This window comes from Aptenodytes patagonicus, chromosome Z, assembly GCF_965638725.1.
Source record: "Aptenodytes patagonicus chromosome Z, bAptPat1.pri.cur, whole genome shotgun sequence".
Classification (NCBI taxonomy): Eukaryota; Metazoa; Chordata; class Aves; order Sphenisciformes; family Spheniscidae; genus Aptenodytes; species Aptenodytes patagonicus.
This window is the reverse complement of record NC_134982.1, coordinates 17,161,234-17,177,796: the sequence shown is the minus strand read 5'-3', so window position 1 is coordinate 17,177,796 and position 16,563 is coordinate 17,161,234. Positions and strand designations below refer to the sequence as shown.

Sequence of the window (16,563 nt, the reverse complement as noted above, 5' to 3'; positions counted from 1 at the left end):
AACTTTGAACCATATCTGCAAAGTGAGGTAAACAAGAGCCATATAAATACCACAGCCGTTTTCCCCACACTGTTTTCTTCTGCAGCGGAGTTAAGCAGAGCTGCTAAGGAGGGGGGGAGGAAAGGGTAAGTGTGCTGGTTTTGCTATGAAACAGCTTCATGACTTAAGATTTGGCAGAGTGTCTGCTTGTTTCTTTGGCTGAACAGGCTGACTGTGGAAATTTCCGCTGGAAACCAACTAGAAAGTTGAAATGCGAAGAGAAGTATAATTCAGAACACAGTTCACAGGGCGAGACAGCTGTTGCTGGGTGCTGTATGCCGGTGCTGCAGAAGGCTATAAAGGCATAGAAGGATCTCAAGATGTCATAGGAGTTTCATGTGTTTATAATGGATCCCTATAAAGGCGGGCAGCTTTCCAGATGTGTGGAAAGAGTAAAAAAATGGCCCTTTTGATATCTGTTGGACCACAGTTTAATCTCCAAAGTACTGTACCTAAAATGCTTTTGGTAGAACTGCAGGAAAGAAACATTAGGGACAGCAGGATTTCACAAATGATGTTGGCTTTGCAGCAGCTGGCTCTTGTTTTAAAAGATCAATTATTAAAATGCTCTAATTTTTTTAGAATATGACAAGATCGATGAAACACGTGTTATTTATCAGAATTTAGTGTTGCCAAAACATTCTGTGTTTACTGTCAGACTTTGATGCGAGTGATGAAATTATACAATTCCACAATCTAGGACATGTTGGGGAGCAGTTTTATAATTTTATATATTTCTCGATAATGGGTGTTTTCTGAACATATTAAGCCAAAATTATTATGTTAATGGAATAAAAGGAAAAGATAATTACAGAATTTCTCATGTGCTTTGGTTTTCATAAACATTAAATGTACTAAGTGTGGGTAGGAGATTTTGTAAGATCTGAGGAATCCTGCAACTCAGTTTTCATTTCCTGTTTTTGCAAAATTGTTTCTCTTGCCTGTGTTCTTAAGAGATCTTTCTTAATGGTATCCGAATACCACAGACTGACTTGTAAAAATCTTTAAGTCTTTTTTTTAATTTCTGCCAGGTTCTGTAATACTTGGTGTGTACCAAAATACACTGTTGGTGCAAGTACTTTTAAGTCAGTGGAATTACTCTGGAATCTGGAGTGTAATCTTACTGGTGTAAACTGGCTCAGCACAACTGATTTCAAAACACAAGAAATGAGGCCACTTTAAAATCACTGATGTGCTAAAAACTGTTAAGAAGAAATTACAAAGAGGAAGGAACAATGTAGTTTGATTAGTAGCATTAAAAGAAAATCCAGTTATTCTGAACACTTACTTTTCAGCTGTTTACATACAACAAAAAAACCCTGCCTATTTATTATAGGGGAACTCCACTGCAAAATGAAAGAAATATGATGAAGCAGTAAACAAAGTAGCTCAAATTTATTCTTACAGTTGTTTTTTTTATTTTTAAACTGAATGGAGCTAATATCCTGCTGTGTTTTGTTATGGGAATTTCAGAGTATGAACTTTGTTTAGGCATTGATCTTATTTTGTTTATTTTCTCTCTTTTCAGATAAAGCCCAGCCATGTGGGCAGGGCTGGGGCTAGTTCTGGCTCTCTGTCTCCTCTCAGGAGGAGGGACAGAGATCCAGAACTGCAAGGAGCCCCCAGAATGGCGTATTGGGGAGGAGAACCCAATGCTGAACTCTAGGGGCTCAGTGACAGTGGTGGCTCTCCTCCAAGCTAGCTGATACTTGTGCCTGCTGCAGGCTTCCAGGTAAGCATAAACCTCTTTTCCAGTTTTTGTTAAAATGTGACTGGTCAATTTTTTAATGCCATCTGAGGATAACACCAACTACCAACGCACTCAATGAACTCTAGCTTCCTCATATGCCGCCATCCCAGCTGGCATCTGTGACCCAGTGACCAGGTTAACTCTCAGCAGGAGCGTTCTGTGCCAGTGGCTCAGATTCTTCATCTCTTGACTTAGTCCTGACTGAGGGATCATCTTCCCCAGATTGTATTTACAATGTAAAAGTATGATCAACTTGACATTAATGAAACCCAAAACACATGAAAACCCAACAGAAGAAGTTCCTCAAGAGCTATGCTTCAGTTAGCAACAGATGATTAATGTAGCAAAGATGCTGAAGCCAAGAAACATCATAATTCTCTGACATGCCTGGAACACCTAAAACAGAGATCCGTGATCACTCATTTGTTATGTAAGGTCTGTAGGGGAAAAGGCAGATCAAAACATGTGCTTTTAATGTGCTTTCCCAGACCCTGTTCAGAGGTCCTTGAGACAAAAAGGAAAAATCCAGAAGATAAGGTAGAGACTGGCCTTTCGAAAAACAGATGAAGCATTCAAGGGAATCATCAGTGTCACATTTTCATACAAGACCTGGGACATTGGTGCTCTGGTTTCTAGAACCTACTTCTGTGCAAATGATTAGGTATCATGACAGAAATAGCAGCAAGAAAATAATTTTGAGCTGACCCAAACAGGAGTCGCATATAGCTCTTATCTTGGATTCATTTAGTGATTGTCAAATCATTTTGGTTTAAAAATTCATAGAACTGGTTTCAGTGCTTGATTTTAATGACTGTAATAACATCTTCGTTTCGCCCTCTAGGCTGCATAACTTCAATGTATAATAGTCTTTGCAAGTTTTTTAAGAACTAGATTTGAAAAAGTGGGGGCAAATCTCTGGCTCCATCAAAGTCAAAAGTGGGCTTTGTAGTTGGCTTTCAAGGTAGTTGGGTTTGATTCTGTACATTTTAGAAAGGCTTTAAAGAATCTTTCAAACTCTAGACTGTTTCCTGAAACTGAAAAAAATATAAGAGTTTTCTAGAGCAATTCAATAGGAAAGATACAAATGAAAAGGACCCCGGCCCCATTGCACAGCAAGAAAGCAGCTTTCTGACTATAGAGCGAAGACAGACTTTTGTGATGGGATGCCAAAGGGAAAGACTAAATTAAACTGCCAGACGGGTCATGCACACATTCTGTAGCCGTCCTTTTGACCCAGTTGCTGTAATATTCCTTTTCTGGCTATTTTAGAAAATAGCCATGTCAAGATGAGCGGGAGAGCTATTGGCCTTTTACTGCAGGTTTGCTTTCCTGATTATTCATCTTCCTGCTGTATTTACGGTATGCATTCTTTAACCAATTCTGTGACCAAAACCTCAGCATTTAAATAAAGACATCAGGTAAACTAACTGTGTTAGACCATGACGAGCGTGAAAGAACTGAAATAAAAATAACACTGAATTCAATCTGAAAACAGATGTCTGCTTTACTTAGTACTGCATTCTACTTATAAGGACAGGACCTACGGCATATTAGCTATTGTAGAGTCTGGTTTGGTGACAGTGTAGTTGATAGTCATGGCAAATAGCAAGAATGTTTTAATAGTGCTAGATTGCTGCCATTAAAACTGGGAGAAAATAACATTCACTGTAATAAAAGCGAGATGGAGCATATTAACTTCTGTTGAACATGGCAAATCTTATGATTCTCTAACGATTGATGGTCTTGCTTCTTTACATTCTCCACTAGACTGGAGGACCTGCGAGTGAAGTTAGAGAATGAAGGACTGGTCAATATCTCGTATGTGGTTGTCAACCATCAGGGAACTTACTCCCAGAGGAAATTTCACCTACTGAAAGAAAGTGTTTCAGACTATATTACTGTCTACCAGCAAGATGAACAGCAAGCTGATGTCTGGACTACCTTAAATGGAAACAAAGATGACTTTCTCATCTATGACAGGTCTGTGTTTAGAGGGGAACACAGGAAAATATTTGGATGTATTTAGAGTAATGCTTTGTAAATCTCCATATTATTTCATTGATTTGCAAATAGCCGGATTACCTCACAACAAAGACACCATAATCAACTTCTAAGTTGCATTAAGTAAAGCACTTGCATGTACTGGAAAAAGGAAGCTACAAAAAAAAGTCTGCTTTTGCTTAAGTAAGTTTGGGATAAATACATTTTTCTTTATAACTACTGTGGATTTAGATTAATGTAACCGAGTGTAGAATTTGATAGCATGATTCTGGTCTTACACTGTTTTTATTTTCAGACAACTTCATTACATCCATGCATGTGAAAGTAGAATCAAATGAGAAAAGCTATCTGAGTTCTCATGAAAACATTTTGACCGGAGTTGTTGAAAATGTCATGTAGCCTTATGGAAAAATTAGTCTTTAGGTGAAACTTAAAACTTTGGAATAAAACAGCTTTTTGATCATAGGATTCTGGGACATGTATCTTTTGGCAGAACCAATACTAACTCTTTAATTGAAATCCTGAATTTTCAGTTTTGATGCAATGGAAATTATTTGACAAGTCCTGCACTTCTAACATGTCCATCCTAATTACTATTATGTTACTGTAACAAACATTCTCAGTTCATACTGAAGCATAATTAAATTTAATAAAGAATTAGAAAGTTACTTAACTTTTTTTTTGGTAATATGATGAAATTGAATGAATTAGCTAAATTAGGCTTGTGGGATGAAACTAGCACTGGAACGATCTTTAGAAAGTGATTGCCTGTTACAGCAGCAAATACGCCCGAGTGTGGAAGGCTGCTGTCACATGACAGACAAACAGAGCAAGGCTGTGTGTAGCCCTTGGAGGGGCCCCAAAGCTGATGCCTGGCCCACGGCATTTGAAAGGTTGAGCAGTTCTGTGGTGTCGACACAGAGGGTACACCTGCACTACGAATTGGTTTGGCACTGGTTTGGCCATGGTCCATTATGGTTCTAGGAATGTATGTCCTTATTGTGCCTTTATTGGCAATGAAGTCTTTGCCTGTTGCTGGTCCTAGACGTGCGCTGCAGACGTGCAGGGAGCTAAGGCTGGAGGACCGTGTGTTGACATTGCAGGTGGGGTACTTAACAAGGTGCCCTTGTGTACAAGTTCTGCATTTACTCCAGCTCCTTTGAACGTACCAGTTGTGTAGTCAAGTGCACACCAGAACACTCAAGTACAGACATGGGGCAAATCTGCACCATAAAAATCCCCTCATGCACACTACATCAGTAATGCGGATGCACCGCAGTGCTCATTCCAATCAAAATACATGTTATGTTGCATAAAAACATTCTTTGTAAGGATGCAACAACTGTGTGGCGATTTGTACCGCTATGCAAACGGCCCTCCTCATTAGCAAGATAGGTCTGTAATGAGTCTACCTTTGCTAGTCTAAAGGACTCTAAACTGGAGGCTTCTGCCAGTAGAGTTACTACGTCAGCCAGAAATCATGCTTCACACTACTGACCGATGCAGTTGAGTGGGCAAACGTTTGTAAGGCAGATACTGTTTTTGACTGTCAACTCCTTGGACAGAAACACTCTCCATGGGACGGTACAGTGTGGATAAAATAAGGTATGATAAGAAGAGATATTTAATTTTAGGTATATGTTTATGTATATGTAACCACAAAGTTCTTTCTCTCCTTAGATGCGGCCGTCTGGTGTATCATCTGGGTCTGCCCTATTCCTTCCTGTCTTTCCAATATGTAGAAGAATCTATTAAGATTGCATACTGTGAAAACAAGTGTGGAAACTGCTCTTACATGGTATTTTCTTGTTTTGTTCTATATATACTAGGAAAGGAAACTGGATTTGACTGGTACTTAAAAAAATTATTTGTGTGGTTAATCCAAAAAGACATGATTTAGAATTTACACATTTCATGTGTCTTGACAGAGAAGTTTTAAACATTTTTCGAAGTGAATTAGATCTAATTTATAATAGACTGATTATCTGAATTCCTGCCCTTGATAGAAATGCAAATCATTTGCAGAAATCTAAGTGCAATCTTGGAGGCTAATTCTGTTTCTGGAGTTATGTACAGCTACTGAGCATTTAGTTACTCTAGTTTTTGGGGATGGGTAGGTACTTAAACAAATTGTAATTTTTTTTAAAACCTGGGAACCAAATCCAAGCTGGTTTGACGTACTATTCCTTTTAGTTTACATTTAAACACAGTATACAATAGTTACTTTAAAAAAGTGATAATACAAGGTGACAAGTTATTGTTACCCTTGTAAAAGAAGGGTAGCTTTGTTTTACGTATAACTAAAGATCAGAACTACTTTAAGGTTTATCAAGAAATGTGCGTACATAGTCATGAAAGTTCAATGAGAAGAATAATTTTTGATCCCATCATACAGTTTTCCAGCTAAATGTAGGCCTCAGGCAGGTCAGATGTGGGATCCTAGTAAAAGAATCCTTTTTATTAGCAATTACTTGAATTATAATTCCTAAAAGTTCACATTAAGAACCCTGTCTAGTTATCAGCAGTGTTGTAAAACAAGGTTCTTTTTGATACATTCATATCTTTCTTCAGCAAAGTAGCACAAATAATTTAAAATTGGGTTTCAGGTTCTGCAAAAATGTTAAGATAATTAATATTTTACAACTAGTTTAATTAAATATAATGCCTTATATCTAATGCAAGCTTCTGGTTTGCAGGAACCTGAGATTGACGGTCTATGTGAAAACATCACTAAAAAAGCAGATGAAAAGCTAGCAGAGATAGAACCCAAACCAACCGGTCAGCATTCACATCACCACAACCTGCACAGACATAGACAACACCACCACCATCGCGAGGGCAGTCATCATTCAAAAAATGAGAACCATCAGGCTCCTTCTGAAACTCAAAGACATCATCCTCACAGCGGTCGGCGTCATAGAGTTTTTGGCCATAACAGACGTGATCAGGCAGATAGTCAAGAACAGGTAGTCTCTGTTCCCCCAGGAGAAAGTGTGGAAATTACACAAGATAAAAAGCTGTGAAAAAAAGGGAAGACCAGCTGTAAAAACCAATTAACCTGAAATTGGCAGACAGCATCAGACTCAACTTCTAGTAGCTGATGCTGTCATTGTCGACACCTTTTGTTCGAAGAGCTAGGAAATTCTGTCACTTGACGGTGTCATGGAGCACTTCCAAATTCTTGCAGTTGACATGGCCAGCTGTCAGCAGAGGACATCACTGAATCTTGACAGTGACGTCTGCTCACTGCTGCCTGACGGTCACCAGCAGCAAGTGAAACTAGTGACACCTGACAGTGACAGGAAAAGGCAAGAAATTGAGCCTGAAAAACAAACTAAGCACCTTAAAAATGCAAGGGAATCCTACAACCTAAATTCATATAGTTGCGAGAGTGGAAATATTAACAGATTGTTTTTATTGCCCCCAATTATACTGACAGGTGTGTAGAGTTAAAATATTGCAAAGAAGTCAACTTTTGGAGCAGTGCTCTTAGAATTACACAATATCTGTCAGATTCCATCAATGAAAAGCTTCATAATCTAAAGGAATTTAATTGACCCATAGTTTGTTTTTCAGTTGCAGTGGGAAGGTGTCTGCATTCTTGATTAATTTGTCTTTCTTGTTTCTCTTCTAACATTCTGCTTGCATTTGTGAGGACAAGAGCATAAACTATGACGTAGGGGCTCCTGTCTGATGTTTTGCAATCAAGAATAGAAGATAACCAAAACAGATACTTTAATCATTTTTTATTAAGAAGATGGAATATATTCAAAAGTTAGGTTTTTTTTTTCCCCTAACCTAGGGATACAAATTATGCACAAGAAAAGCTTATTCCTAAGCAACGTGCCAAAATAACTTTTTATCTCAAATGTAAGCTACAAGCAGTAATTGCATTATTTTAAACTAACAGATTTATGTGCTTAACTTTTGTGGCTTAGATACGGTATCAGGGTCCATTAATACATACTACTACAGCTTGTAAAATCCCACTAAGTCAGTAAGATCGTGCCTAAAGTGAGAAGCAGCGTTAACAACTCTTCATGCAGAATCAGTATCAGTACCAAAAAGAGGGAGGGGCAGAACAAATTTAACCTTGGTTTAATGTTTATCTTTGTTTGTAACAGTGCTGAATTTGATAAATCTGTATTGACTAGTAAGATGTATATATATACACCACTGAAACTTGTATAACTTCTCTGTCTGTAGCTTAGCATTCCTAACCTTTGATTAACTGAGTTGAAGTAAAAATAGTTGTTCAAAGAATTCCTGGGTGAAGAAGAGAATATTCAAGAAAGGAAAACTGCTTTGAAAGTGTACACCATAATTAATGATGGTTTAATAGGGAAATTATTACTCCTACAAAACCTGAATCTTTTTATCGTGAATGCTGATTAGCAAGAAAGTAGCCCTGAATATACATAGAACGCATGCCTTTGGAATATTTGACAAGAGCATTTTCAATAAAAAATATTCCGTATTTCTTCATATCTTGTTTTTACTTTCAGGTGCACAGTTTGAAATATACTGTTTCTATTTCTCGTGGTATGTACTACTGAAATACTTCATGTCATTTATTCAAAATCGCCTCCGTTTGAAGTGCATGTCTTGGCCTTTATTAAGACGTTGCTCTAAGTCTCTTATGGTGTTTCGGAGAATTTCAATTTCCTTGTTTTTCTCCTCCTGGAGATGCTGCAGCTTCTGTAAAAATGCAAGCAAAGGCTTCATTGTTAAACATCACATAGAATTATGTAACAATACAATATGCTATTACTAATGAGAAATATTCTAATAAGACTATTTTTCTCAGTGTGTTGTATCACAAAATTACAAAGATGACTTCACCAGAGTCCTATTTTTGTGACATCCCAAAGTCCCAAGCCTACAAAACCAATAATGCACATATATAATTTATAGCAGTCATTTATGTCAGTTCTGTCTTAAGTTCCCCGGTTAACAGTTCTGTACTAAAACCACGTCACATGTGGGCTTTTGTTGTTGAACCCCAGCCATATCAACATCAGTGCAGAGAAACATGAAATTAGTTGTCTAGAGGTGGGAGGGATGTGTGGGAGAGTAAGATGGACCCGTAATGCATGAAACTCCACCCTCCCCACTCCCCCACCCCCAAAGTTTTGTTGCAGAGCAAACACAGAGAACTGCTGTTTCAAACAGGCTGTAACAGTGTTTAGTATCTGCAGACTACAGGCTATTAAAGCACGTACCCTTCGATAGATACTTTGTGGCAAGACAGAAGCATCTGAAAATGATTTCGTTGTTTTGTTCTGAACTCTTGCTAATTTAGCATTGAACTGAAAGAATGAGGAAAAGACAAAACATTAAGAACCCAACAGGAAAAAAGGTATGTTAAATTACACAAGTATAATTTTCACTTTTTTTTAAAATGGATTTTGTACCTGATACAAATATAGTAATAGCAAGCTTAAGTACTATTGAATCCTAGGACAATGAAGCTACTTAAGTTTATTTAAAAAAGAATGCAAGTACAAGCTATGTTTCTTAAAAAAAAGTTTCAAAATATTGCAAAAAGTAAATAGTACAAATATTATAATCCAAATACATTTAGATGAACAAGAAGACTACTGAAATAAATTTTGAAGGCTCCACAGCCTCACGTCTGCAAGAGAAAATACAGAGGAAGCTAAAAGCCTCTGAAACCATCACCCTTCCCTGATGTTCCAACGATAACTCAGGTTGAACCCTTTCACACTTTATTTCTTTTTTAATATATGAAATGTTTGAAGTATTTCCTTAATTTTTTCTGTAATGAGAGTGGCTTAAAACCTGAGCCATGACATACACGTTGAATTCTGTGACTCGATCTCCGCAGGATTAGAAGACCTTACCTCTTGGAAGTTTATAAAAAATATATCTTCCCAGCATTCAGAAATTAAAAAGAATAAAAATAAGCAGAAAACTTTATTATTTTTTTTTTTATAGCTCAAAAACTAGCAAAATTTTCAAAATAATTTAATTTAAAACAAGAACACAGCAAACTTCAGCCTCCCTATACAGTGGGTAGAACTCAATTCCTGAGCAGAAGCGACTCAGATAGCATTACGGAAGGGAGCACATGTTACTGATATTTGTAAAGACAATTGTTTTTTAAGTTTCCTAGATTCCATCATATTGCTTTGTTAAGTACTAATTAACATTTTTGCCTACACAGTCTCTTCTAAGTTTACCCAATGCCCAACTGATCTTTAACTCAGCTTTGTAATGCATACCTCTATCTGCAGTTTAATTATTTCATTCTGCTTCTCTTCATTTTGAATTTTCAGCTGTCTAGTTAGCTCTAATATTTCCAGTTCTTTTTTCTCTCTCTGTTCTCTACACTCCACTTCTTTTATTTCAACTAGTAACACAGTAACACCAAATACGATGGTTATAGAAGATGTTTAGATGGAAAAATAACATCATTTCCCAAATATTAAAACTTTTCTGAACAGCAGGTCAGTATTTCATGGCAAAACAATTTCATTCAAGCAAAAACCATACTTTAAAACTATGTGAAAACCATCCTGTCCCATCTCAGTAAGATGGAGTCTCTTTAAAGAAGCATCATATTTTGCAAAGAGTTTGTCTGGCTTTTTTCAGCTAAATGAATGACCAAAAAATCCTACTCTTCAAGGCTATGCCAGTAATGAAAAAACTTAATATTGAAATCAGTTTTTTCTCATTGCAGTATTATTTATTTGTGAAAATAATGTCCTACTTTCCTGAGCATAGCTGGAACACTCTAACAGCAGTCTAGCTTATAGTTCAAAGCAATTTTCCAGTCAACATTTAACCCAAATTTCATTCTTTCAGATTTTTAGGTCCAAGTTCCCAGTGTCTGTTCTGCCTGTTTGGGAATTTCTGCTCATCCTGTGTTGCTGTACTACTGCCTCATTGCCACTGTCTACTCTCTTGAGCAAAGAGAAAATTCAATTAAACACTGCCCACTTCTACCTTTCATACGCTTCCACCAAGAAGTGGAACTTGTACTTTTACTTATCCTACGTGAAGTATAGCTCCTACAGGTTACAACATGTTTTATCCAATACTATAGCATTCAGTCTTCAGCGAACTTACATTTTTTTCTTATATTGCAATTCAACTGTGTTATTTCTGATTTGTGGTCTTCCTCTTTGTTTTTAATTTCTATCATAAGTTTCTCAATATGATCTTTATATTCCTGCAAATGTAAAAAGCTTCATAAAAATCTTGAGCTGTCTGTGCTCTTAGCCTTCTGCAAAGCACAACATCCATGCCAAAATGTACAGTACGCTATAATTCACTACTTGTTTTATCCTCGATCTAGTAAATTCAAAATGCCCAATTACTTCTTACACAATCTAGCTGAAGTCCACAGATGAAAAATGTAGCAGTTTTCATTGTATTACAGCTATCAGTTAATATAAAATTACAAATTGTACTTTTTAGGAGAACAGGTAAATGGAGAGGTAATATTCCTTTCCCCAGTCCAGGATCTGACACAGTGCTGCAGTTTTACCTTTGTGGATTTTTGACTGTAAGATTGTATAACAAAAATGGTTTAAAGTATGAATTTTGGTAACATTGCTTATACAAATTTTTCCACTACTTCATACTGGCAGCAGTAGAAACGTCAGTGTTATTAGCAGTAGTGGTGCTGGTGGCACTGATACTCAACTAACAGACTGAGCACGCCTATTACACCTTTGCTCCAGTAAGTACTCCAGAATTATCAAGGAATTGGCTCTGGCTGCCAATGTAGACGTGCTTACTCCAAAGCTCTTGTCAGAGCCTTCTGACAAGGTAGGCGGCCACTCACCAGAGCCATGCTCGGAGGCCCTCACAAAGGCAATTTCTGATTGGTGGTAATAGTATATATGGACATAGTCAAGTAAGTGCCTTCAGAACAACACTAGGAAGTTCCACCATGCCCATACATGTATATAATGTATAGCAGCATAGTTTCTTCATGTCTTTCAGAAGGCATTACTTATTTTATTCTCAAACTGTCATGATAACAGCTCTATTGGTATAAAAATTTTAATTTTAACTCATAGTTAGTACGAACACAGACAAAGAAAACCAGCAGTGAGACTCCTAGTCCTATACAGGTAACAGATGTGCAATCTTAGCACAGAGAACTAACACATCTTGCGACTAGCCCTGCTGGTGTTACCTCCTTCCCAGAAATGAATGGCACAGATAAAAAGTAGAAAGATGGTAAATGGAATTTATTATGAGACACAGAGACCTATTATCTTTGTAGCATTTACTCCCAAAGAAACTATGGACAAAATTCAGACAGTTCTTGATTCTCTGGCAGTACAGCAGGCATCGTGAATATCAAAACCTTATTTCTACACAAAAATGTATTTTAATGCAAGGGATTAGATTTTAGAATGTAAAGTTGAATTTAAAGCTAAATACAGCTAAAAAACCCAAGTGCATCTTAGATTGAGCCAGAGTTCTCAGCATTTAGTTGTTTTGACCTCTTAGTCCCTCTAACACGTTCTCATAGTGATGTCATGAGAACAACCCTTCTCTTTTTACACATGATAAACAATAGGAAAAGTGCAACAATAATGGTATCAGTAGCAAACCCAAGAACATAAACTACAATAGAGATAAAATATTATTCCTCTACCTAAAGAATGATCATGTGTGACGTACCTGTTCACAAGCCTTTAATTTCTCTTCCAAGATGTGAATGGTACCCTTCAGTCTATCATTTTCATCTATGTACATAAAAAACTGTATGATACACTAAAAAGTACATTTTGACAGTATTATCAGCATGAAAGCAGAATAAAGAAATTACTTTCACTTTTTGACTTGTCTGAACTTTAAGAAACTTTTTTGTAGACATGATAATCATCATTTACAGAACTACATAATCTCAGTCTCCATGTTTTTAACAAGATAATTCATAGTTTAATCATAATATTTGCCTGGTAGTACTACTTTGAACTGTCTTTAGCCTTCTCATAACTGATGCATTCAGGAAAATCTAGATGCAAAGTTCTTTGGCTGAGAAAATAAAAGATTATTATCATGGCTACAATGGTTTCCCAAAAGTACCTGTTTCCCAAATGCTAATAAGTAGTATCTCAAAAACAGATAATGCTTTTTTTCATTTTTAAAAGTCACTTTGAGTATTAAAAGCAGCCACATACTTCCAATTTTTAGAGGTTTATTAATATTTATGCTAATATGCCTTAAACACACAATGGGTGTAAAATTAACTACATGGTGTACTGCTAAACTGTGGTATAAAGATATAGCAAACATTTATATATTTTATATTAAAAGAGCAATGAGTAATTGTCAAGTATTTATGGATAACAGCTAAATTTTAGTAACATGACACTGAGGATTAAGACCCTTTGGTTTAACAAAGTGATAAAAACTACGCATAAATGCTTTAACAGACTACTGTCCAACAGTTGAATGATACTTTCTCACTTTTTGTAAAATTGCCTGTGCTATGTTGAAATAAATTTAAAGCCCAGCTATTGATTAAAAAAATCTCACTGAGACAGAACTTCTTTTACATGTGGATTCTAAGTAGGTTAAAAGCAATAGATGTTTATTAAGCATATAGACCACCAAAATCTGCACAGGGTATTTTTGATACATTTTTTTTCCTTTCCATTTGGCTGCCAGTGAGTTTCTCTCTTTGGAAAAAACAGTAAATATAAACAAAAAATTTAAATGCCTGCTCACTCTAAATCACAGTACAGTACAATATATATAAGAACATTTTTGCTTTTACCTTTCACGTTACACTGGTTTTCAATGGTTTGTGTAAGACCCTTTATCACATTCTGTAGAGCAGTACATTCTAAAAGAAGTGAAAAATCCAGTATTTTGGGGTAATTTCATCACCAGTTTAATTTTATATTTTGTTTATAAACTTTTCCCAAATATAATAATCTTGATTAAATATTAGTCTTCTTACTGACAAGTAACTCAGATCATTATTACATGGTTCCTGCTTAATTTTAGCTTTTAGTTTGACGATAGATTAAAACAATTTCATCAAGCAATATGAACAATTACATAAAACTATTACATTTTTGTTTCTAGCCAGAAAATAAGGATGTTCTTGTTTCCTGGGCAATAATGGAAGTTTTCCATATCAACATTCCAGCAATTTGATGTAATTAATGAAAATGAGGCTTACTTTCCTGACGGCACTTTTGCCAAGATTCTTTTTAACAAGATCAACATTATCCACTCATTGCAGTTTCTCACCCCGTTTTTAGTGCATATTAACATTCATCCTGTGGCTCAACATAAACCCGGAGAGATTCAGAATATGCTACTATATCCCCATTATCTCATTTTAAAAAAATAACTATGTGTGTGTGTATGTATACACATGCAACTTGTTATCAGTTTACATATTTATGTTTCATAATTTTATTTTTTTTAAATTGTATTTTTAATGTTTGAATGCCATATGGACTGCCTGTAATATAACATTTGGGTTTCATTAAATACTATTTTTATCCCTTATGTTCCTTATAACCTTATCAGTAAAGTTATAAAACAGTCAAAGACTGGGAAGACAGGGGACACTAAGACTGAGGTTGCCTACTCTTAAACCTTTCTCTCTATTTCCAGAGTACCACTGCATTTCTTAAGTGGCTTTTAACTTCCTCAACATATCAAGTACACTAAATAACAGTGACTCATCTCAGAAAACCAAAGCTCTGTTGAAAATTGTAGGTGATATAATTAAAGACTACATTACAAATAATGCAGTCAGGAAGATGAATTAAGATCCCAGCTCAGAGATTCAGTTTTCCGCTCAATCTTTTTGACCTTTAGTCTATTCTTCCATCATGTCTGCTTTTCATGCAGCTGAGTACGTTAGCCAGCTGTATTCTCCTGTTCCATGCTTCCAAAAAAACAGTAGAGGGAGCACAAACAGCACAGAAACATTGCCTGCTCCCAGTTCATGTACTGGATCAAAAGCATTTGTGGAAAAATCCTATTCAAAATCCAAAGCACTAGGTTAGCATGCTCATTTGTACCAACTAGATCTACTACAAATTTTCTCCCACTTGAAAATGTATGGAAATAAACCCAAATGCTTGTAATTCATGCACAAATTGGGAAGTCATCTATGCATTTGAGTAAACAATAGGACAGCAGCTAGTCTTACAATGAATAACAGCTATTTAAGTGCAAGCCACCCTTTTGTCCAGTCGCAAGAATATCTGCTTATCTTTCATATCTTTAAAGGATGTATCTTGGCAAATCCCTTATGCAATTACAACTGTGACTGGAAAAAGTTACTGGGAACCCACAAGTTTTGCTTGCCTACATTAAGGAAGAAAAGCAAAATTTTGCTAAATGGTTGCTGCTTTGTGCATCACTGGCATGGCATCTGTTATGGATTTTGTGCGGTGCCTTCCCTGTAAAGAATGCTCCCTACATGCAGAAAGACTGAACAGCCTAAGTGATCTTTTTCCATGTTTAGTATCTATAATTTATTGCAGTTTCTTCCATCTACATTTATAATTGAAGCTATTGGCTTTTTTTATAGGGGAATTACACCAACCACTTTTTTCTTTAACACCTTTGAAACGCTGTCAACAAATACGCAATCCTGAAGATGCTAGAGACACCTTAAGTGTTCCATAGACAATAATGTGATTGCTTTCTTTTTAAGAACTATGGTAGATTTTAGTTCAGAATTTGTAGCCTGCACCACAAGAGTCCATTTAGTCACCACAGAAAACGTTTAGGAGCAGAAAACAAGAATGTCAGACTTGGGTCTGTCTTAAGTGGATCTGCAGTGATTTACACTAAATAAAAACTGGGGTCCTGAATCTCACCTTTGTCTAGCAAAGAACATATCAAGACAAAACAAAGCTCATTTACAACCTTTCAGAACATGTATACACTTGCCCATCTTTTCCTACCTTATCTTTGGTTAAAGTGTTTCACTCTCCTCTCTCCCTTGAACTTTAGAAGGTTTCCTTCTTCCTTCACATTTCCTTCACCACTCCCACTCTTCTTTTACCTTGCACAGTTCTAGAGAGATGCTTCTGGCAATCAAGGTATCAAGGAGCCCTCAGGTTCTCACTTGCTGGAGATTTCTTGGGGCACGAAATGCTATTCTCATTTCTGTTTCTCATACTAAGAAAGAGTTCTTCAGCCAGGGTAAAATTCTACTTCCTTCACCCCAGCAGCCACAAACCCTTCAGGGTAGGTGGAACAACAGCCTTTCCTTCCACAGTGCTCTTTCTCTCTGCTCCTCTGCTGTAAGCAGCATGTTTATTTGGAATCATATGCGAACGATTCACCACCATATGGTCTGTCATGTTTTTTCCTTAGCTGTTCTGTGAATTGCTTTGTGGTCTACTGCTAAGCCTTACATTCTAAGGCTGAGTTGTTTGCCTATCCTGTAAATTCATTTGCTCTTGTGCTAAATTCGTAATAGGATGAACTTGAGAATGCTCTTGAGAATGTACACACATTCAGATTATATGTTGACACTATCATAAAGAAATCGATGCAGCTGTCCAAACCCAGCAATTTCAGTTGCCTTTGGACCAACTCTTCAAATGATACTTTCAGGACATGTGGCTGAGCTGGGTCCCGGGAAGCAGCTTGGGACATAAGGCTAGGAGAAATCTTTTTTTCCAAGCCACAGTTGTATAAAAGCCATTCTCACAACTAGAATCTGTTGGAATAACTGTTCCCAGAGTAAGAATGGAAATATCAATGCTACATTTGGTCCCTTGCATCTTCTCCAGTTCTGCACA

At 36.6% G+C, this 16,563-nt stretch overlaps 2 protein-coding genes across 2 annotated transcripts in view; one reads left to right on the top strand and one right to left on the bottom strand.

Annotated features, from left to right (window-relative positions):
* Positions 1–60: 60 nt before the first annotated feature.
* On the top strand, positions 61–8,267 carry SELENOP (selenoprotein P). The gene is made up of 5 exons (XM_076363066.1): positions 61–125; positions 1,568–1,771; positions 3,557–3,769; positions 5,471–5,588; positions 6,487–8,267. Exons 2-5 carry the CDS (start codon positions 1,581–1,583, stop codon positions 7,126–7,128), a joined length of 1,164 nt encoding a protein of 387 aa, XP_076219181.1. The 5' UTR covers positions 61–125; positions 1,568–1,580; the 3' UTR covers positions 7,129–8,267.
* CCDC152 (coiled-coil domain containing 152) overlaps positions 7,522–16,563 on the bottom strand; it is a 25,332-nt gene continuing 16,290 nt past the window's right edge. The window contains exons 6-11 of the mRNA XM_076363067.1: positions 13,557–13,625; positions 12,455–12,519; positions 10,883–10,985; positions 10,036–10,163; positions 9,013–9,099; positions 7,522–8,488 (exon numbers count right to left, since the gene is read on the bottom strand). Of these exons, the coding sequence (XP_076219182.1) occupies positions 8,366–8,488; positions 9,013–9,099; positions 10,036–10,163; positions 10,883–10,985; positions 12,455–12,519; positions 13,557–13,625 (575 nt within the window). The 3' untranslated portion in view covers positions 7,522–8,365. The remainder of the gene's footprint in view (positions 8,489–9,012; positions 9,100–10,035; positions 10,164–10,882; positions 10,986–12,454; positions 12,520–13,556; positions 13,626–16,563) is intronic.